The sequence below is a fragment of the Macaca nemestrina genome, chromosome 5 (assembly GCF_043159975.1).
Source record: "Macaca nemestrina isolate mMacNem1 chromosome 5, mMacNem.hap1, whole genome shotgun sequence".
NCBI lineage: Eukaryota > Metazoa > Chordata > Mammalia > Primates > Cercopithecidae > Macaca > Macaca nemestrina.
In genome coordinates, this window is record NC_092129.1 from 147,665,506 (window position 1) to 147,689,228 (window position 23,723).

The following is a 23,723-nucleotide window of genomic DNA, read 5'->3' on the forward strand; positions in this document are numbered from 1 at the left end:
GAGAGAGAGAGAAACTCTTTCATCTAGGAGCCAGGCTCTAAGTTACTCCCATGGTGCCACTGCCCCCTGCTGCCACCTTCTGATTGGGGGTGGGAGGCACTCCAGTGTCACGGGGCCTCAAAAGTCTTTTTCTCTCAGACATTGTCTTTGCTGGTTTAAAAGGCTCTCTCAGGAAGCTAAGGACAGAGGAGACACAGAAAGAGAGAAAACATGTCTATATGTTTATGAGACAAAAAGAGAAAGACGGACTCTGGTAACCAAGACTGCATCCAGAGAGAGACACTTTGCTTGACCTCTTGGGTGTGTGAGGGGAGCAGTGGCCCATTCTGTCACTCCCCTTACAATGCAGTCTCCCCTGTCCATTCATTCCATAATTATTGATTGGACGCCTACTATGTCCCAGGCACAGCAGTTAATAAAATGCACACAGTCCCTGCTCCCAGAAAGCTTAGTCTCATGGGAGAGTCACATCTCAATAAATGTTAAGTATGCCAACAAACACGTGATTACAAAATGTGATGAGTGCTATGGAGAAAACATGCAGGGTGTTGAGAGAAGCTAATGGAGGGCCATGGAAGGTCCTCTGAGGAAGTAAGGCCTTGTAAGCTAGTTCTGAAGGATGAGAGTCAGGGAGGCAAAAGGGGCTTTTAGAGCAGGGAGAAGCATGCTAGGTAGAAGGAACAGCATATGCAAAGACCCTGAGGTCGGAACAGCAGAGCCTGTGAGGTGTTGATAACGGAGTGAGCTGTGGCTAGAAAAGGAGGCAGTAAACATTGCTCCCAGAATCTTCTTTGTCTTCCGCTTTGAGCCTCCTCCCTTAAAGATTTGTAATGGTTTCCCCATCCATCACACTTCACATTCAGCTTCAAAGGACCACCTCCAGACTGCCCCCAGATCCTCTCAACCCTTCTCCTACTCTTGGGTTCTGTGGAGAAAACACATTTGTCAAAAGACTAAAGCAAATAGTTTGGACGTGCGGTTCTGTACCATAAGGGAGGCTATAATGAAGTCAGTCCCAGTTTACATGACTCCAAATGGTTCCATTTAAATGTCCCACCCTGTATTTATGTGTCCCTACCACTTTAGTTGACTGTTTATCTTCCAGTATACTCGACTGTACTTGCATCTTGGCCTTTATTTAACTTCATCCCTTACTTTCTCCATTCCATGCCCTATCATTTACATTTTTCTTTAGGAAATGTAAATATTTATTTACAGTATTAGCTTTTACTCTTGCATACCTCTATACATTACAGAGTAAACAGATGGTGATATGGGTTCTAGTCCTGAATTTTCCATAAACTGGTGGTGACCTTAGCCAAGTCATTTAACCTCACTGAGCCTAAAATATTTCTTTGTAAAGTGAGGGGTTTTTCATTTTTGTTTTGTTTTAGTTAGCAGATTTGTATCCAGGATTCCTCTTAAATTCTGTGATTCTGTACCTCTTACAGCCACCTCCAAGTATTTCGCTTGTATCTTCGTCTTTATACACTCCTCTTTCAGAATGTCTTTGTGGATAGGACTGACTTCCTACATAATGTGCTTTTGAGGGATAGTGTACACAGAATAGTATTTAATAATAAGAATAGATCACACTACTGGGCTTGAGTTAAAGCTCTCATATGTGAGAACATGGTTAAGGAACAGGAAAATTCTAGTTGCAGGCCTGAAATTACCATGAGCTGCTTCTCAAACTGGGTTGTAGGCACCCATAGGGATATAGAGAGATGTACCAACAAGTACAGGAAGCCCTTCTTCTGGAACAAGAATTCTACTCAAAGATTTGAGGGAGGGGCCAGGTGCAGTGGCTCATGCCTGTAATTCCAGCACTTTGGGAGGCCCAGGTGGGCAGATTGCTTGAGCTCAGGAGTTTGAGACCAGCCTAGGCAACATGATGAAACCCCGTCTCAACAAAAAATGCAAAAATTAAGTGGGTGTAGTGGCACACACCTGTAGTCCCGGCTACTTGGAGGACTGAGGCAGGAGGACTGCTTGAACCCAGGAGGTCGAGGCTGCAGTGAGCTGAGATTGTGCCACTGTACTCCAGCCTGGGGGACAAAGTGAGCCCCTATCTCAAAAAAAAAAAAATTGAGGGAAATAGACTTTAGTATTAAAACAAATGGATATATTATGAATAGAAGAGAAAGTCATACAACATCTTGGTAGGAAAAGGCAACCCTGGGCTGGACAGCTTTGGTCATACTTCAGTGTAAGAGGAAACAGGGCTTTTCTTCTGTTCCTGGGTTGCTTGGAAATACTTGCATTATGGGTCATTTAAGGTATGTGCACTTTAATAGGGCAAAGGTGTGAAGTTATCCAGGATGGGCATTCCTGCTAAATAATGGACATATGTAGAAACTTCAGTTTCACCCATTAGAAGAGTTTAAAGAGGGTCCTGAGGTTGAGGGAGAGCCAGGCCTAACATAAGCCAAAGACCAAATGAGTTAGAGAATCTTTTTTTAAATTTATTTTTAGTTTTTAATTTTAATTTTATTTTTTTTACAGGGTCTTGCTGTGTTGTTGAAGCTAGTCTCAAACTCCTGGCCTCAAACTCTTGGCCTCAAGTGATCCCCACCTGCCTTCCCTTCCAGGAGCGTTTTTTTGTTTTGTTTCGTTTTTTTTTAGATGGAATCTCGTTCAGCTGCCCAGGCTGGAGTGCAGTGGCACGATCTCAGCTCTCTAAAACATCCACCTCCTGGGTTTAAGTGATTCTTCTGCCTCAGTCTCCTGAGTAGCTTGGATTACAGGTGCCCACCACCATGCCCAGCTAATTCTTGTCTTTTAATAGAGATGGAGTTTCACCATGTTGGCCAGGCTGGTCTTGAGCTCCTGACCTCAGGTGATCTGCCCACCCCAGCCTCCTAAAGTGCTAGGATTACAGGCGTGAGCCACCGAGCCCGGCCAAGTTACAGAATCTTACTGAGGACCCTGGCTAAAGGCTAGGCTTGAACTTACCCAAACACCAGCAAGATCTTTCACCCTTTCTCAGTCCTCAGGTAGCACTGAGGTAGTTACTGAAGTACTTACAAGCCCCAGCCCTGGTACTTCCCATGCCATTATATGTTATATTTTATTGTGTACATATAGATACCAGAGTCAAGGAGGTGGTGTGAATTAAGAGAAAGTATCTAATCAAGAGGCAAGACCTTGCTTACTGTGTGACTTTTGGTTACTCTCTGAAATCTCTTTGATCCCCAACTTGTTCACCTTTCAAACAGTACAATATGACACCTGCCTTGCCTACTGAATGGTATCGTGTGCAGAGCATATAGATCTGCGATGTAAAAGCATTCTGTAAATCATTACACAGAAATCAGTTATTAACTAAGACCCCAAAGGGAAGAAGTGCATATCTCTTACTTCATCTTTCTACTCCCCTCAACCTCTAACTTTTGCTTGGTTGGTTCTGATGACTGTTAACGATAAAGATCATGAAATGCTGTACCTGGGCTGACCCTGGGAAAACTAATTTTGTCTTTCTCTGCTACCTCCTCTCCCTCCTCTTCTGGCTTCAGTCCCCTCCCCCACACCCACTACCATGTGCTCCTGGACTGCTATTTCTTCCCACTGACCCTCCCAGACAATTTGGATATTAAGAGAATACTTAAATAGACAATTTAACATATATGAAAGAATTGTTAGAGGAATTTCAGACATCAGTAGGCAGTTTTACAGCAATGCAATTTTTGTGGGGGAAACGAACTGGTATTATTCTGGAAACTTTCTCCCAGAAATAAAAATGCCAGATGGAATTCCCAATTTGCATTTTTAAAGAGAAATCAGTAACCCAGCCTAAATATCTCCCTATGTAATAAGGAAGCATCATATTTCATTGAACTCTTTGCTGAAGTCACTATGCAACTTCCTCCCACTTCTGGTGAGTTTAGGGTGAAGGCTGGCCTGCTTCACAGTTGGCATCCCTGAGGGAAACAGCAGGAGAGAGCAAGGAGGAAAGGGTGGGTTTGGTAGGGATGAGTCTGAGATGCTCTGGATAAACAGTAACTTGGCTAGGCCACTCCCCTAGTATCTGCCTGGGCCTCAAGGTGGAATGGACTTTTTTAAAGCACAAATGCTCTTGGGCGTCTTTATAATTTACTCCTCCAAACCCAAGAGTTGTGCAAGAAACATCCACACATCCACACTCCACACTAACAAGGCAAAGGTTGTCTTTTTTTGTTTTTGTTTTTGAGATGGAGTTTCACTCTTGTTGCCCAGTCTGGAGTGCAATGGCATGATTTCGGCTCATCACAACCTCTGCCTCCTGGGTTCAAGAGATTCTCCTGCCCCAGTCTCCTGAGTAGCTGGGATTACAGGCATGAGCCACCACGCCCAGCTAATTTTGTATTTTTAGTAGAGACGGGGTTTCTCCATGTTGGTCAGGCTGGTCTCGAACTGCTGACCTCAGGTGATCCACCCGCCTTGGCCTCCCAATGCCCTGGGATTACAGGCGTGAGCCACCGCGCCTGGCCTTGTTTTGTTTTTTTGAGATGGAGTCTCGCTCTGTTGCCCAGGCTGGAGCACAGTGGTGCAATTTCGGCTCACTGCAACCACTGCCTCCCAGATTCAAGCGATTCTCCTGCTTCGGCCTCCCGCATCGCTGGGATTACAGGCGTCTGCAACCATACCCAGCTAATTTTTTGTCGTTTTTAGTAGACCCGGGGTTTCACCATGTTGGCCAGGCTGGTCTCGAACTCCTTGACCTCAGGTGATTCACCTGTCTCAGCCTCCCAAAATGCTAGGATTACAAGTGTGAGCCACTGCGCCCGGCCAAGGCAAAGTTAAGGATAACTCATTCAAGGCAGAGTTTCTTTCTTTTTTTTTTCTTTTTCGGAGACAGAGTCTCGCTCTGTTGCCCAGGCTGGAGTGCAGTGGCGTGATCTCACTCACTGCAACCTCTGCCTCCCGGGTTCAAGCAATTCCCTGCCTCAGCCTCCCAAATAGCTGGGAATACTGGCGCCCGCCACCACGGCCGGCTAATTTTTGTATTTTCAGTAGAGTCGGGGTTTCGCCATGTTGGCCAGGCTGGACTCGAACTCCTCACAGGAGATCCACTCGACTCAGGTGTCAGCCACCGCACCTGGATTCTTACCGTAATACTTTCATCTTTTTTGTTTTGTTTTGTTACTGTACACTTTTATGGTAATAAGTCAAGCGTAATAAAGAGGGACGGGAGCAGGTGAAGTGGATACGCTTCCTTTCCATTTTCTCAGGCAGGGGCACTCCAGTTCTTCACATCACTGCAAGGGCGACAGATTCAGAGTCAAGAAAGGCAAGGGCTGGAGCCCAGCAGGCGGAGGGCGGCCACGGGCGGAGACCCCAGTGAGCAGAGCCTGGCCCCAGCGCTGGCGGCTCCTCCGCTTCTCCTACATGGGAGGAAAGAGCGCGGCCCCTGCGCCCCTGTGGCGGTGGCGGAGGACACGCTGTGAAAACAACCCTCCTGGGTGTGGCTCCGCTTCTCGGCTGTCTGAACAGCCTGAAGAAAAGTCCCACGCATGCTCTCGCCTCGTCTCAGCAGTTCCAGGCCATCTTTCTCGAGGGGCGGAAGCTGACCGGCAGGAACCGGCCCCAGCGACCAGCTCGAGGCCTGGTTGGCTTCCAGCTCAGGAAGGACGCACCAGCCTGCCGCTTCCGGCCCTGGCGGGCCGCACGTGTCCGGCCCCGTTGCCCCGGCGACCGCGGAGGTTTGTTCTCAAACCCGGGCTCTCGCGCCGCGCGCCGCCCCAACCCGCCGCTCCGCCGCGGTGGTACGGTCCAGGCCGCTAGGCCGCGAGGCCCCGGGAGCGGACGCCAGTGGGCTTCCCGCGGCGGGGGAGGAGGAGGTGAGCAGGAGGTGACGGCCTGGGAGCCGGAGGCTGGCCTGGGCCGGCGTTTCGGGTGAGGGGGGCACCTCGCCGCGGAGGAAGAGGCCTTCCCACGCGGCCCGCCCTGCCAGGCTTCGGTGGCCTTAGTTTCCTGGTTGCCGCCCAGGGCTCCACTTCTGTCTCACTTCCTCCACGCTCCTTTTCCCCTGTCTGCCGCTCAGCACCCCCAAGACCCTCAGGCCGCTACCCTCTTCCCGCCGCCCCCAGGGACCCCCTTGGCAGTTGGGGAGGCCCCTTCCCCAGCGCCAACAACACGCCTTTCTCCCTCACCCAGATACCATCAGCAAAATGCCAGACGTCGAGGAGAGTGTGCCCCCGAAGGACCTTGGCGACTCAGAGGGCAGGTCCTGTAAGCCCGAAACCTCAGGACCCCCCCATGAAGACAAGAGCGGCCCCGAGGACCCCCCTCCCTGTAGGTCCAGCTCGGCGGTCCCTGTGGCCTTCTAGGGGGGTGCTTAGTGTGGGGGGTCCGCAGACCCCCCTCATCCCCCAAGTTTTCTCTCTTCACCGTCCCTCTCTTGTTTGTCCTTCTCCGTTTCTCCCCCACCCGCCTTTACTTACAGGCCCGAGGGCAGAGGTCTTCAAAGAGTTTTTGGTCTCAGAGAAAGAAGTGACCCAAGCGTGATTACTTGAATCTGACAAGATTTGAGACTGAGTCGGTTCAAAGCTCTCCTTTGTATTGTATTTTGAATATGTAGGGGGAATTGGCAGATAGATCTGGGGTTGATTTTAAAGAACCCAAATGATCCCAGACGGGAATTGGGTTTTCTCAGCGCTTTGCTGACTCAAGAAGTAGTAGTGTCCTGGGCCCAGTCTCTAGCTCGGTTCTGTAGTGGATGTTCTTTCGTGTTCTTATTGGGGCACAAGGTCTTCTCCGCGCTTTTTGGTGGGTCCAGTCTCACTGGGACTCATGCTGTATTTCTCTTAATCTCCAGAGAACGTAACTAGTCATCAAACTGAAGAGCTGTCTGCGTGCAACAACTCGAGAGAAAATTCTTGACTATTGAAATGCAAAAAATTAGATTGAGGCTTTGAGGCTGAATTAGTTTCTCTTGTGGCCACATGGGGTCGCTGCTGGTTAACAGAATGGCACCAAAAGGCTTACTGGGGCCATTTTCAACAGCCATAGAACCTGATGTAGGATGAAAAGTCCATTTTTTTTGTACATACAATTTAAGTTTTTTAGGTGTCTATTTAAATAAGTCCATATATAAAACAACTCTCAGTAAAATGAAAAATTCCTTTTTTAAAAAATTTGAAATTTGGTATATTAGGTTGACTTGGTTGTTATATTACTTGAAAATGTCTTTGTCCTTGGGATGTGGATTTTTAAAATCTATTTCGGTTAAATTTTATCTCTGATTTCTCTTTGAGCTCTCTTCATTCCTGAATTTTAGTGCTGTTTTGGAATTGCTTAGTGCTATGTAACTTTTGAGCAACAGAACAGTCTTATCAAGGCAGGCTATGAACTTTGATCTGTTGTAGTTGGAAAGTGTTTCTGTGTCTATTTCCCGCCGTCCCTCAATAAGCTGCTGCAGCTCCATCCCCTTCTGAAGATTTTCTCTTAGCTCTCATTTAGCATTCGTGAATTAGCAGTGAGTCTATTTACATATTTGATTGTGTTTTGCCATTTTGGCTGGAACTAAAGACTTCAGAGAGGCTGCAGAAATAAAGGGTCCACTTAAATCAAGCATCCACTTAAGGTCCAGTTCACCTTCATGTTTACCTAAGCAGGGACTCAGTGGATTTTTGCTAGTGGTCTACAATCCTCTTAACTTTTTATTTTTAAATATCCTAAGTCTGCTGAAAAGTAAAAAATAATACAGTGAATGCCCACATTGTTAATATTCTGCCATATTGCTTTTTCTCTCTCCCTGTATTTCCCCCTCCTGCCTTGTAAAATTACAACGTCATGACTTCTTTTAATTTTTGTTGTTGGTGGTGGTCTTTTTTGTTGGTTTTTTGAGACAGAGTCTCTGTCACCCAGGCTGGAGGGCAGTGATGCGATCTCGGCTCACTGCAACCCTTCTGGGTTCAAGTGATTCTCCTGCCTCAGCCTCCTGAGTAGCTGGGATTACAAGCATGTGCCAGTATGCCCAGTTAATTTTTGTATTTTTAGTAGAGACAAGGTTTCACCATGTCAGCCAGGCTGGTCTCGAACTCCTGACCTCAGGTGATACACCTGCCTCAGCCTCCCAAAGTGCTAGGATTATAGCCAAGAGCCACAGCACCTGGCCTTGACTTCTTTTAATTTTAAAATTTTTGTGGGTACATAGTAGGTATGTCTATTTATCAGGTACATGGGATATTTTGATACAGGCATACAATGTGTAATAATCACATCAGGGTAAATGTGGTATACATCATCTCAAGGATTTATCCTTTGTGTTACAAACAATCCAATTATACTCTTTTAAGTATTTTAAAATGTGCAACTAAATTATTGTTGACTATTGTCATTCTGTTCTCTCAAATACTAGATCTTAGTCATTCTATTTTTTGTACCCATTAACCCACCGTGCTTCCCTGCAACCCCCCAACCCCCCACCCAACTACCCTTCCCAGCCTCTGGTTTTCTGTCATTCTATTCTCTATCTACATGAGTTCAACTGTTTTAATTTTTAGCTCCCACAAATAAGTGAGAACATGTGAAGTTTGTCTTTCTGTGCCTGGCTTAATTCGCTTAACATAATGACCTCCCATTCCATCTGCGTTGTTACAGATAACAGGATCTTGTGTTGATTTTTTATTTTTGGCTGAATAGCACTCCATTGTGTATATCTACCATTTGTCTGTTGATGGACACAAGTTGCTTCCAAATCTTGGCTATCATGAATAAACATGGGAGTGCAGATATCTCTTTGATAGATTGATTTCCTTTCTTTGGGGTATATACTCAGCAGTGGGATTGCTGGATCATATGGTCGCTCTATTTTTAGGTTTTTGAGGAACTAAACCAAACTATTCTCCATAGTGGTTGTACTGATTTACATTCCCACCAACAGTGTACAGGGGTTCCCTTTCCTCCATGTCCTCAGCAGCATTTGTTATTGCCTGCATTTTGGATAAAAGCCATTTTAACTGGGGTGAGATAGAAAGTCATGACTTTACCTCTAAATATTTCATCATGTATCTAAGAACAGGGGCATTCTCCTATGTAACTTTTCTACAGTAACCTTATTTTTCCTTTTTACATTTTTAAATCTTTTTACTATAGAAAAATTACACATTTATATATTAGTAACACATAAATTACACATTTATGTATTACACACTAATATAATGAGCCCCCATTTATCCATCATCCAGCTTCAACAAGGATCAACTTGTGGCCAATCTTTGTTCATCTACATCTCCTCTACATGTTGGAGCCAAATAATTTTCTGTGAAAAATCATGATGCTTCATCAAAAGAGAGTGATAAAATATGATGTATTGTATACAGCTTCATTTTACCGACCAAGTAATCATTGTAACTACCATATATACCTATTATGTGTGAATGCTATCAGCTGTACTATAGTTCTGCACTAAAAACTTAGAACAGTGGTTGCCAAATGCCCATGCTGGTCTGTGACAAAATTCTTAGCACTATTTAGTGAAATTAAATCATAAAGATATTGTAATGAGTTTTCCTAAAGTTAATTCGATTTAAAGGACTGCTTTTTATTTTGATAATATTTCCTTTCTGGTTTTTTTTGGAGGTTAAGCTATCTTTTCTTTGATGAAATTATGATTTTGGTGGTGGTAGAGGGATTTTTATTTGCTTGTTTCACTGTCCATACTAGACAAAACAAAAAGTTGGCAAGTTGTTTTCAGTTGCTTAAAATATTTTCGGAAATTTTATTAGTCTGTGAAATCCTAAAATCTGAGAACTACCGCTTTAGAAGACCAAATGACTTTGGCACTATTCAGTAACATCTGAGTATTATCTGTAGGGAGAGTTTAGCTTTCATCATGTGTAGCATCAGAGGCAGGAACAGGAACGTGGAACCTTAATACTTAGATAAATGTTTATTTTTGCAAATTTCAAATTATTGTTTCTTTGCTGCTATAAATACGATTTCACTTTTTAAGAGAAAGTTTTTCATCTGTTTCACTTCCTCCTTTTTTTATGAACTAGCTATTTGTCCTCTCTTCCCCCAGTGTGAGACTACTATTCTGAAAGTTTCTAGCGCTGGCGTGGGGCATACAGTGCAGAAAACATAAATCACTAGAATAATTGGGTGAGTCTGTGTAAGACCAGTTTGATTAATCTAAATTTGGGGCCTACTAGATTGAGTGAATCTCTGACTAAAATAGAAATTCAGACTTGCATGGGCTCATTGTTGTCCACCATCAGTTCTTTCTGTCACAGGTCTGACAGAAACCGTTAATGAAGTTTCCAAGCTGAGCAACAAGATTGGGATGAATTGTGATTACTACATGGAAGAGAAGGTTTTACCTCCAAGCAGGTATAGACTCTTCTTCTTTCTTCATGTTGCTCATCCTGGCTTAGGTACTTAGCACTAATGGCTTCAGATCAGACTTGAAGCATTTTTATTTAATGGTACAATCAGTATTTAAACTTGAGAGGTCTCAACAACTTAAACAGAAGAGTACTAAGTTGTAATTATTGGTACCAAAGAAAGTCAAGAAGCAAATGTTACTTAGCCAACAAATAAACCAAAGCAACACTTGTTGGAATAAATAGGATGGATTTCAGATCTCTGACAAACTTGGAGGAAGCAGCCTGTAGTACTTAATCTGTTGCTGCATAACAAATTACCCCAAAATTTAGCAGCTTAAAATAATATTTCATTTTTCCATTTTGGGTGGTTTTATCTTTTTGGAGGCAGGGTCTCGCTCTGTTACCTATGCAGGTATGCGGTGGTGTGGTCATGGCTCACTGCAGGCTCCACCTCCTGTGCTCAAGTGATCCTCCTACCTCATTTTCTGATTTTTTTTTTTTTTTTAGAGATGGGGTCTCACTGTGTTGCCCAGGGTTATCTTGAACTCCTAGGCTCAAGCAGTCCTCCTGCCTCAGTTTCCCAAAGTGCTGGAATTACAGGCATGAGCCATTGTGCCCAGCACAATAATATTCATGATGTCATAGTTTCTGTGGATGAGAGCTATGGGCATGGTTTAACTGTATACCTCGGGCTTATAGTCTCTCATGGGTTGTAGTCAGTCTGCTGACTCTTGGCCAGAGGCTCCCTCAATTTCTTGCCACATGGGCTTTTCTATAGGGCAGCTCTAAACATGGCAGCTGGCTTTCCTCCAAGGGAGAGAACAAGAGTATGTGTGAGAGATGGTGCCCATGACAGAAGCCAGTCTTTGTTACCTAATCTCAGAAGTGACATCCCATTGCTTCTGCTACATTCTTTTTTTTTTTGAGTTGGAGTTTTGCTCTTGTTGCCCAGGCTGGGGTGCAATGGCGCGATCTCCGCTCACTGCAACCTCCGCCTCCCGGGTTCAAGCAATTATCCTGCCTCAGCCTCCTAAGTAACTGGGATTACAGGCATGTGCCACCACGCCCGGCTAATTTTGTATTTTTAGTAGAGATGGGGTTTCTCCATGTTGGTCAGTCTGGTCTCGAACACCCAAGCTCAGGTGATCCGCCTGGGCCTCCCAAAGTGCTGGGATTACAGGCGTGAGCCGCCTTCTGCTACATTCCATTTGCTATAAATGAGTCATTAGATCCTGCTCACCCTCAAGGGGAGAGGCTTCCACAAAGATGTGAATGCAGTTGGCCCTTATATCTGTGGGCTCTGCATCCCGTGGATTCAACCAACTGCATATAGAAAAAATTAGAAAAATGAAATAAATAACACAATAAAAATAATACAAAATAATACAAAATTAAAAACCAATATCGTATAACAACCACTTACGTTGAATTCGATATTTAAGTAATCTAGAGATGATTTAAAGTTTATGGGGCCAGACGCAGTGGCTCACGCCTGTAATCCCAGCACTTTGGGAGGCAAAGGCGGGTGGATCACGAGGTCAAGAGATCGAGAGCATCCTGGCCAACATGGTGAAACCCTGTCTCTAGTAAGAATACAAAAATTAGCCGGGCATGGTGGTGCGAGCCTCTAGTCCCAGCTACTCGGGAGGCTGAGGCAGGAGATTGAACCCAGGAGGCAGAGGTTGCAGTGAGCCAAGATCGCGCCACTGCACTCCAGCCTAGCGACAGAGCCAGACTTCGTCTCAAAACAAAACAAAACAAAACAAACAAACAAAAAAGCTTATGCGTGGATGTGCATAGGTTATATGCAATACTATGCCATTTTGTATCAGGGACTTGAGCATCCGTGAATTTCCGAGGGGGATCCTGGAACCAATCCCTCTTGGATACCAAGGGATGACTGTATCAGGAAGCAGAGATCTTTGGGGCCGTCTTGTCAGCTGCCTACCATATAGCTCCTATCAACTACCCTTTTAAGTGGCTTCATACTAAACAGGCACAGATAAAGATTTTCTGTTAGTGGTGTTTTGACTCGGGATTTTTTTTCCCCCAGCTTCATAACTCAGCTTATTTATCAAAATCTGAACTCTGTTGATAAAGAATGCTTCCACACCCACACCAGGCTTTATTTTTATTATTCTTAGTTATATTGACATTGTGGTAAAGAAGAACCATTCAGTAAGTATGAATTGAATTGGCTCTGCTGGTTTATTGACAATTAAGTGGGTAAATTTTAGTGTCAGATTTTTTTTTTCTGAGACAGAATCTTGCTCTGTTGCCAAGTTGGAGTGTGCAGTGGCGCGATCTCGGCTTACTGCAACCTCGTCCTCCTGGGTTCAAGCAATTCTCTTGCCTCAGCTTCCCGAGTAGCTGGGACTACAGGCGCGCGCCACCATGCCCAATTAATTTTTGTATTTTTAGTAGAGGCGGGGTTTCGCCATGTTAGCCAGGATAGTCTCAATCTCTTAACCTCATGATCCACCCGCCTTGGCCTCCCAAAGTGCTGGGATTACAGGCGTGAGCCACCACACCCGGCCCAAATTTTATATTTTTAAGCAGTTCTTGGTCAGGCACAGTGGCTCATGCCTGTAATCCCAGCACTTTGGGAGGCTGAGGTGGGAGGATCACTTGAAGTCAAGAGTTCAAGACTAACCTGGGCAACATAGTAAGACCTCGTCTCTACAAAAAAAAAGAAAGAAATATTTTTAAATTAGCAAGTTGTGATGGTGCATGGCTGTAGTCCTAGCTATGCAGGAGACTGGGGTGGGATGATTACTTGAGCCTGGGAGGTCAAGGCTACAGTAAGCTGTGCTAGTGCTACTGCACTCCAGCCCAGGTAACAGAGCAAGACTCTGTCTCTAAAAAAACAAATTGTAAATATTGTATCACAGATGAAGCTGAGAAAAGAAAACACAATTAAAAAATAAAATTGTTCTAATTTTCCACCAAAAGACAAATAAATAATGACAACTTGTGATTCATTTGCATCCTTAAATGCTTTTGTCAGAGGGCCACTGCGGGGTATCTGTTACTAAAGGGCCTTTCTCCATCACATGTTGCTCCTCTGGTCTTCATGCTCCTTTGATTTGTTCTTGACTGATGTTAGCAAGTTTCCATGCCAGGCACAACTCTGGGAACAGGTGTTTACCAAACTCGGGTCTCTCAGCTTCTCTCTCACTGTTTAGATATGTTTATTGCTCACAGGGGAGGAGAGAAAACTGAAACTGGGAGAATAAGGTCTGTGATAGGGTGGTGGTGAGGGAGTTGCAGGTGCATGGAGGGATAGAGGGGTATGGCAGGTAGAAGAAAAGAGAGAGGGAGAAATGAAGCCAGAGAAATAGTAGTATTGAGCTGGGTTTCCAGGTATGGTGATATAAAAAATTATGTTGGGAAAAAGGCTGAAATTGTTTGAGGTTAGTCATTATTGGCAGTTGGCTTTACCTTAGGTTCATAGGATGATTTTAATTACAATTGTAGGTTCCTAAGGGAAATTTCGTTCTCAGATATTCATTTACCAGGCATTTATTGAGTCCTTACTATGTCACAGGCAAAATGCTGGGTGCTAGGGATAGAGATACAGATAAGGCACTGTTTTTGCTGTCAAGAAGCTTTTGTAGGGGAGACAGTTGAATAATAGAAAATGACTAATTAGACTGATAAGTTCACTTGTAGCTGCACATATATAGAGTTTAATGAGAGTGTTCAGCTACCTATGGAGGATCAGGGAAGATTTGCCTACGGAGGAAGATTCGGCCTATGAAGACTTGAGTTTTGGATGTTGAGTAAGTGCTTTCCAGGTGGTCTCGGTGCGAAAGGTTGCACCAGGTAGTGGTGACAACATGTCAGAGGCAGAGAATGGTGGTAGAACATGGTATGTTCTTTCCAACCAGCTTGCAATGACTGAGCACAAGGTGTTACAAGGTGGAAGAAAATACATTGGAAAGAGAGGGCAGAGTGTATGATATAAGGTAACATAAGACATTTATCTTGCTGGTGATGGGGGAGCCCCCAAAGGACTTTAAATAAGCATTACTTCATGTTGAATATGGCATCTTAGAAAAAGCATTGTTTTTAGAATGAATTGGTGGCAGTGTGGAAAACAGATTATAAAGGAACAAAACTAGAGGCAGGGAGACTAGTTAATTTAAGAGATGATGGTAGGAAGGGGCCGGGCATGGTGGTTCATCCCTGTAATCCCAGCACTTTGGGAGGCCAAGGCGAGTGGATCACTTGCAGCTAGGAGTTCGAGACCAGTCTGGCCAACATGGCAAAACCCTGTTTCTACTAAACATTTTAAAAAACGAGCCAGCTGTAAACCCAGCCACTCAGGAGGACTTTTCCAGGAATTCGCGTTGTTGGAATCACACAGTATGGACCCTGTTCCGATTAGTTGTTTCACTTAGTAATTTCATTTAAGTTTCCTTTATGTTTTTTTGTGGCTTGATGGCTCATTTTTCTTTTCTTTTTTGTTGTGTTTGTTTGTTTGTTTGTTTTTTTGTTTTTGAGACGGAGTTTTGCTCTGTCACCCAGGCTGGAGTGCAGTGGCACAATCTCGGCTCACTGCAACCTCCGCCTCTCGGTTTCAAGTGATTCTCCTGCCTCAGCCTCCCGAGTAGCTGGGATTATAGGCGTGTGCCACCACGCCCCTGCTAATATTTGTATTTTTAGTAGAGACAGGGTTTCGCCATATTGGCCAGGCTGGTCTCCAACTCCTGGCCTCAGGTGATCCCCCCGCCTTGGCCTTCCAAAGTGCTGGGATTATAGGCATGAGCCACCGCGCCCAGCCTTCTTTTTGTTTTGAGATGGAGTCTCACTCTGTCGCACAGGCTGGAGTGCAGTGGCACAATCTTGGCTCACTGCAACCTCTGCCTACTGGGTTCAAGCGATTCTCCTGCCTCAGCCTCCTGAGTAGCTGGGATTACAGACATACACCATTTCACCCAGCTAATTTTTGTATTTTTAGTAGAGATGGGTTTTTACCATGTTGGCAAGGCTGGTCTTGAACTCCTGATCTCAAGTGATCCACCTGCCTCAGCCTCCCAAATCATTTTTTTATCATTGAATAATATTCCATTTTATGGACAGTTTATCAGTTGAAGGACATTTTTGTTTCTCGTAAGTTTTGGCACTTATGAATAAAGCTGCTATTAACATTTGCATGCAGGTTTTTGTGTGAACATAAGCTTTCATTCATTTCGGTATATACCCAGGAGCGTGATAGCCAGATCATATGTAAGAGCATATTCAGTTTTGTAAGAAACTGCCCAGCTGCCTTCCAAACTGGCTGTACCATTTACATCTGACCAGCAGTGAATGTGAGTTCTTATTTCTCTACATTCTGGTCAGCAATTAGTGGTGTCAGTTTTCTGATTTTGGCCATTCTAATAGGTATATAGCGGTGTCCTTTTTTTTTTTCTTTTTGTTGTTTTAATTTGCAACTCCCAAATGACAAATGATGTTGAGCATCCTCTCATATACTTATTTGCCATCTGAACATCCTCTTTGATGAGATGTCTGTTAAGGTCTTTGGCCTATTTTTTAATGGTTGTTCATTTTCTTATTGTTCCATTTTAAGAGTTCTTTGTATGTTTTGGATACGTATCTTTGTCAGATATGTATTTTGCAAACATTGTTTCCTAGTGTGTGGCTTTTTTTTTTTTTTTTCTTAACAGTGTCTTTCACAGAGCAGAAGTTTTTAATTTTAATGAAGTACAAGTTAGCAATTTTTTCTTTTGTGGATTATGTTTTTGGCATTGTATCTAAAAGGTCATCACCAAACTGAGGGTTACCTAGATTTCCTCCTATGTTATCTTCTACAAGTTTTACAGTTTTGTATTTTGCAGTTAGGTCTGTGATCCATTTTGAGTTAACTTTTGTGAAGGGTTTAAGGCTTGTGTTTAGATTCTTTTTTTTTGTATGTAGATATCTAGTTGTTCCAACATTATTTGTTGAAATACTCTCATTTCTAAATTGAATTGCCTTGGCTGGGTGCAGTGGTTCATGTCTGTAATCTCAGCACTATGGAAGGCAGAGGCAGATGGATTGCTTGAGCCCTGGAGTTCAAGACCAGCCCGAGCAACATAGCAGGACCCCCATCTCTACTAAAAGTAAAAATAAAAAAATTAGCTGGCATGGTGGCTCATGCCTGTGGTCCCAGCTACTCAGGAGGCAGGGGTAAGAGGTTTGCTTGCACCTGGGAGGTTGAGGCTGCAGTGAGCCTTGATTCTGCCATTGCATTCCAACCTGAGTAACAGAGTGAGACACTGTCTCAAAAAATAAAATAAAACAAATTTCCTTTGCTCCTTGTGTTTTTTTCAAGGTGAAAAAAATAGACTTCTTTCTAGCTTCCATTACTATGTAGATGGTAGTGCCACTGAAATTGAGAATACAAGAGGAGCAGGTTTGGATGAGGAAGATAATGAATTTAGTTTTAGATATGCTGATTTGGAAATATCTGTGGACCTTTGGTATTTTCAAAGAAGGAATACCCTTTCCTAGATTTCAGGAGTATAAGAAAATGAAAGATCATTTAGCTCAATGCTATGTGTATACACAAATGGAAATCAAGTTACATATCTAGGCTAGATGCACAGTCAGTGCTAAAAGTCAGCCTGACTTCTCTCCATTCAGGGTTCTTTCTACTGCAGAGGGAGGGCTGCTCTGGAACCACAAGGAGCCCTTCTGGGAGGTTTTGCCATTACCCTTGAAATACAAATCTAACCCTAGCTTGTTCAACTCTGCTGCAGTTCCAACATAGTTCCTGGCCTTTCCAGGAAAGGCCTTTTATAATGGCCTTTTACCATACCAAATTCAGTTTGGGGTTTAGGAGGTTATGACACTGTAACTGTTTTTGGGGTTGAGAGAGTAATCTGCTCATTTAACCCTCTTATAGTCTGGAAGGCAAGGTCAAGGAGACAGTGCATAATGCCTTTTGGGACCATCTTAAAGAGCAACTATCAGCAACTCCCCCTGACTTCAGTTGTGCTCTTGAACTTCTGAAAGAAATTAAAGAGGTGAGTGACCTTCCATTTGTAAATGTAAAGTTTCTAGACATCTCCAGCTCATTGGAGTGTCAGTGACTAGCAAATCTTAACTGAACATGGTCCATGAATCAGTCAGAGACTAAGCAATAGACAGAAATCACACAGTAATTTCAGCATGGAGGGTTTAATATAAAAATTATTATAATAGGGAATTGGAGAAATGAGGGCTTGACTAGTAAGAGTAAAGAAAACTAAAGAATACTTGAATATCACATATAAAGGGCATCTATCATACCCTTAGGGCTGAGAGAGGCCAACCAAGGACCTCATTTGAGAGGGCATAGCTATGCCATGAGAAGTTGCTGGCCTGTGCATGCTGCTGACCACAGTGTACTGCAGGAGCCAAGCACTGGAGAAGCTATTCATGCTGCAGGAGCCAGAAACTGCAGGAGCCTACCGAGTGAACATACCAGAACCAGGAATAAAAGCTCTTGCCTTTGCAATGTCTTTCTAGTATGTGGCAGACATTTCTTAAGGTGACCCACAATGTTCTGTACCCTTGTATAATCTTCTCCCCTTGAGTGGATGAGATTTGCAACTTCTAAGCAGTATGGCAAAAGTGATAGGATATAACTCCCATGATTACATTTCATCACATAATACTCTGTCTTAGGAGACTGGAGGGAGAGATTCTCCTGCTGGCCCTGAAGAAGCAAACAGCTGTGTTGTGAACTGCCTATCGAGAGGGCCACATAGCAAGGAACTACAGGTGGCTTCTAGGACTTAGGGTTAGCATCCAGACAATAGCCAGTAAGAAGCTGGGGCCCTCAAGTGTACAGTTGTGAGGAAATGAATTCTGCCAACAATCTGAATGAGCTTGGAAACAGAATCTTCCCCAGTCATGTTTCCAAATGAGAATGCAGCCCAGCTAACACTTTGCTTGCAGGCTTGTGAGACCCTGAACAGAGGACCCAGCTAAACTGCATCTGTACTTCTGACCCACAGAAACTGAGATAATAAATGTGTGTTGTTATAAGTTGCTAGGATTATGGCAGTATGTTATACAGCACAGAAAACTAACACCCGCTGATGAAGCTTAAAATGTGCCATCTGGCAAAGGAAAGATATGGAAAGGACTTAGCTCCATTTTCACAGAGCAAAGAACAATGGATTTGGATCTGTGAGGCAATATATTAATAAATGGCACAGTCCACCCCTTTGGCTACTCAGCTTCCACATGCAGTCTTCTATACACATTTGAATTCCTGAAAAGAACTCTTACAAGACAAATAGCTATTTATTATTTATCCTCCTCCCCTGCAAATGAGGAGACATGGCCCAAATAGTTATTGTATCCATCACTGGTCACTCCTCAAATTCAGTCAGTTTCACTGAATATTCTGTTACCTGAAGGCTAAATCATAAAATTAACTTCTAACAACTTGTATATAAAATAACAATGGAAAGAAAGAAAGAACAAAATGTTGACATATATAAATAAACATACATATAATAAGCAAATATAATTTTTATAGTCCTTGTTTCCATAACTGGTCACAAGGCTATAGTTGTTATCTATGGCTTCCTCCTTCCACTGTTCATTCATTCCATATTTCCCTTGTCCTTGGCCAGAACTTCAGCTGGTTGGGGTTCTTTATCTGGTGCAGTGACCCAAACCTTCATTGCCAAAGAGTCTGAGACATTTTGCTTTATTTGTTTGCTGTAGTTTTCCATTAACCTTTAATACTGAGCTTGGAAGTACTAAGAGGCAACTCAGAGAACCTCCTGAGTTTCAGGCATAGTCTTTCTTACCCCCATAGTGTGGCCACAGTCCAGTTTCTGATTGGTACTCAGGAGCAAGTACTGCAGCCAGTACAGTGACTCCTTTTTTAACCCTTTTGGTTCAGTGGTATAAGGAGCCCCCAATGGCCAGGTGACAGTTTCATCTTCTATTTCATTGGAACCAATGCAAGTATTTCACACAAATCAGCAGACCTCAAAGTTGGCAGGATGGGAAACAAAAATCCTGCAAGTGGGGTTATCAGGTGTACCAGTAAGAGGAACCAGTCCTACTTCTACTGCTTGGTTCCTGGACCCATGTATTCTGGCATTAGGGTACAGCACCATGGAATGGTCTTTGAAGCTGGGCACAATGGCTTACGCCTGTAATCTTATCACTCTGGGAGGCTGAGGTGGGCAGAATGCTTGAGTCTAGGAATTTGAGGCCAGCTTGGGCAATGTGGTGAAACCCATCTTTACAAAAAATAGAAAAATTAACCAGGTATGGTTAATGCCTGTAGTCTCAGCTACTCAGGAGATTGACACGGAAGGATTGCTTGAGCCTGGGAGGCAGAGGTTGCAGTGAGCTGTGACTGTGTCACTGTGCTCCAGCCTGGGCAACAGAGAAAACCCTGTCTCAAAAAAAAAAAAAAGTCGTTGATTCAAAGCATATATTGCATCCTATAAGACCAGTTCCCTTCCTTTCAGGTATTGTTGCTCACCTAATGCTGTAATTGAGTCTAAAATAAGCCATTCTGCTTTTTTGTTAGGCCAGTTGATTCTCAGTGAAAGCTTTGGTCAGACCAGTTAATTTAGTAGGTATGAATTCACTGCATTTCTTTTGCTATGAAATGAGTTCCTTGAGCAATGCAATGGGGCATGCAAAGACCCAGGACAACTGATAAGGCATTCTGTGATTATGTGGATGCTGGCACACACATATTCTGGATATGGCAACTCCATATGTGTTGGCTTCCACATGCAGTCTTCTATACACATTTGAATTCCTGAAAAGAACTCTTATAAGACAAATAGCTATTTATTATTTATCCTCCTCCCCCGCAAATGAGGAGACATGGCCCAAATAGTTATTGTATCCATCACTGGTCACTCCTCAAATTCATGTACCCTTGTATAATCTTCTCCATATTCAGAATATGTGTCTATCCAAGTAAGGATGAATCTCGCCGTCTCTAAACTGTTAGAGGTCCAGTGAAATCATCTGCCATAAGATGGCTGGCTGATCCTCCCTGGGTAATGGGCCATATTGTGGGCTTTTAAAAAATTTATTTAATTTTTTTTTAGGATTTGTTTTTGTTGTGGCAAAATATTCATAACAAAATTTACTATTTTTTAGTGTTACAATTTACTGGCATTAAGTAAATTTACAATGTTGTATAACCATCACCACTATCCATTTCCAGAACCTTTCAATCTTCCCTAACAGAAATTTTGTACTTATTAAAGAATAATTTCCCTTTCCCCTCTCCTGCTAGCACCTGTACTTTCTGTCTCTATGAATTTGACTACTGTAGGTACTTATAAGTGTAATACAATATTTGTCCTTTTAGTTTTGGACTTGTTTAACTTAGTGTAATGTTTTAAAGGTTCATCCATATTGTAGCATATATCAGAATGTAAATCGTTTTTATGGCTGAATAATATTATGTGGATGGATTACATTTTGTTTATCCATACATCTGTTGATGGACATTTAGGTTCTTTATGGGTTCTTTTTGCCTTTTGGCTATTGTAAATAATGCTGCTGTAAACATTGTATAGAAGTATATATTTGAGTCCCTGCTTTTAATTTTTCTGGGTATATACCTAAAGGTAGAATTGCTGGATCCTATGGTAATTCTGTTTAACTCTTTGAGGAACTGCCAAACTGTTTTCTGTTGTAGCCATACCGTTTTATATTCCTACCAGCAATGTACCAGGGTTCCAGTTTCTCCACATCCTTGCCGGCATTTGCTATTTTCCATTTTTTATAATGGCCATTCTAATGGGTGTGAAGTGGTATCTCATCGTCTTGCATTTCTCTTAATGGCTAGTGATATTGAGCATCTGTTCATGTGTTTGTTGGCTATTTGTACATCTTCTTCAAAGAAATGTTTACTCAGGTACATTGTCCATTTTTAAATTGGGTTGTCTTTTATTGAATTTTATGCTTTTGGTGTCATATCCTGCCAAATCCTAGATCATGAATATTTACACCTATGTTTTCTCCTAAGAGTTTTGTAGTTTTAGCTCTTATGTTTAGGTTTATTTATTTATTTATTTATTTATTTATTTATTTATTTTTTTTTTTGATACGGAGTCTTGCTCTGTCACCCAGGCTGGAGTGCAATGATGCGATCTTGGCTCACTGCAATCTTTGCCTCCCGGGTTCAAGCAATTCTCCCACCTCAGCCTCCTGAGTAGTAGCTGGGATTACAAGTGTGCACTATCACGCCTGGCTTATTTTTAGTATTTTTAATAGAGACAGGGTTTCACAATTTTGCCCAGGCTGGTCTCAAACTCCTGACCTTGGGTGATCCGCCTGCCTCGACCTCCCAAAGTGCTGGGATTACAGACGTGAGCCACTACCATTTTGAATTAATATTTTTATATGGGGGTAAGGTAAAGGTCCAACTTTGTTCTTTTGCATGTGGATATCCTCTTTTCCCAGCACCATTTGTTGAAAAGACTGTCCTTTCCCCATTGGTTCTTGGCATTGTTGTTGAAAATCATTTGACCATATATCCAGGTTTTATTTATCAGCTCTCTGTTCTTTTGGTCTGTGTATCTGTTCTTATTACCAGTATATGCTTGGTCTCTTATAGGCCATTTTCATTTGATAATAGATTGCTGCTGTGCATGTCCAGTCTTGTAGCTATGTAAGTTAGACAATACCTAATTCCTGATGGGAAGCTTAGTCCACATGGTTACCCAGTGTTCTATAGTAAAGTGTTTACTTTCTACCAAGGCCCAAGAAGTTGTTTCTCAAAAGGTGAATAATTATCAGTAAAGAAGGAATAGAGTTGCTTCCAATTCCTAAAGGTCCATGTGTGGTTCTCTTATTGGTGCTTGCAAGACATTCTATACAGCACCCTTATTTGCTATGGACACTTAAAGTGTCATTGGATCTGCAGGATCATAAGGCCCAAATGGTAGAGTGGCTTGTACTAAGTCTAAACTTGCTGCAGAGCCTACTCTTGCTCTAATTAGTTAGCACTCCCCTACCCCCCCCCCCAAAAAAAACAATGGGTAACCTGGAGTGATTGTAAATAAATCAAAATCACTCAAATGAATGTCAAAGTAGCAAACACAGATGTGGTGCATGTTGCCTTAAAAATCCAAAAAGGGGCTGGCTGTGGTGGCTCAGGCCTGTAATTGTAGCACTTTGAGAGGCCAAGGATGATAAGTTGCTTAAGCCTAGGAGTTCAAGACCAGCAGGGACAACACAGCAGACCTCCATCTCTAGAAAAAAATAATCTTTTTAAATAGTTGGGCATGGTGGTCATACCTGTAGTCCCAGCTACTTAGGAGGTTGAGGTGGGGGGATCATTTGAGCCCAGGAGGTTGAGGCTGCAGTGAGCTGTGATCATGCTATAACACTCCAGCCTGGGCAACAGAGCTAGACCCTGTCTCAAAAGAATCCAAAAAGGAGGACCAGGTGTAGTGGCTTATGACTGTAATCCCAGCACTTTGGGAGGCCAAGGCAGGAGGATAGCTTGAGACCAGGAATTTGAGGCCAGCCTGGCAACACAGCGAGACCTTGTCTCTACAAAAAAAAAAAAAAAAGGAAAGAAAGAAAGAAAACAAACTAACCTGGATATGGTGACATGTGCCTGTAGTCCTAGCTACTCAGGAGGCTGAGGTGGGAGGATCACTTGGGCTCAGGAGTTGGAGGCCATGATCATGCCACTGGACTCTAGGCTGAGCAACAGAGTGAGACTCTGTCTCAAAAGAAAAAAAAAATTCTAAAAGGCCTACTAAGTATTATGCCTTTTTTTTAATGGTGGGTGGTTCAGGTACAGCAATTTGTCCTTCACCTTGGAGGGCATCACTTGAAAAGCTCCTGACCACTGAAACTCTAGAAACTTTACTGAGGTGACAGGCCCCTGAATTTTTGTGGAGATCATCTGCTATCCTCAAGTTTGCATGTGTTTAAGGCATCTAAAGTACTTGAAACTTGCTGGTCATCAAACCTCACTCATGGTACCAACTTTTTACCAGAGTCCAATCAAGAGGCAGAAACCATGCAGTCAATTTGAACAAAGAGAAGCTTCCACAATGCAGGAACTTGCTGAGAGGAGCATACCAGAGCCAAGAAGGAAGGCCCTTTTCTCTTGCAGTTTCTTTTTAGCACCCTCTTTTGACAAAATCTAACATTGTGCCAGCTAGGAAAGGAAAAATAATTCAAAGGCCCAGCTCCGTTTTTGCAGAGTAGGCACTGAAGGGTAGATTTGGAGCTGAGAGGCTCCAAATTGGTAACTGGCAGAGCTTGGCAATTAAAATAGATAGTATGGAGCAACTTTGATTTTATTTGTTTAACATGAAGGTAAACAGTTGAGATCTTGCTATGACAACACCATATTCTATTCAATTAAATATTCATTGAATCCTATCCCCTAGGCCCCCACCATGTCCTGTGTGTTACAGAGGC

The 23,723-nt window shown here is 43.1% G+C and overlaps 1 protein-coding gene across 13 annotated transcripts in view; it reads left to right on the forward strand.

The window, feature by feature from the left end:
* The first annotated feature begins 5,667 nt into the window (after positions 1 to 5,667).
* Positions 5,668 to 23,723, forward strand: part of LOC105474493 (t-complex 11) — a 54,881-nt gene continuing 36,825 nt past the window's right edge. For 3 of the 13 annotated variants that reach the window (XM_071097164.1, XM_071097165.1, XM_011729189.3), the window contains exons 1-4: positions 5,686 to 5,819; positions 6,136 to 6,273; positions 10,203 to 10,314; positions 17,203 to 17,323. In XM_071097164.1, the coding sequence (XP_070953265.1) occupies positions 6,150 to 6,273; positions 10,203 to 10,314; positions 17,203 to 17,323 (357 nt within the window). In that variant the 5' untranslated portion in view covers positions 5,686 to 5,819; positions 6,136 to 6,149. Of the gene's footprint in view, positions 5,820 to 5,854; positions 5,875 to 6,135; positions 6,274 to 10,006; positions 10,087 to 10,202; positions 10,315 to 17,202; positions 17,324 to 23,723 lie in introns of those variants that run through there. The other 10 variants (XM_011729191.3, XM_011729186.2, XM_011729185.2 and 7 more) reach the window with 10 other exon arrangements.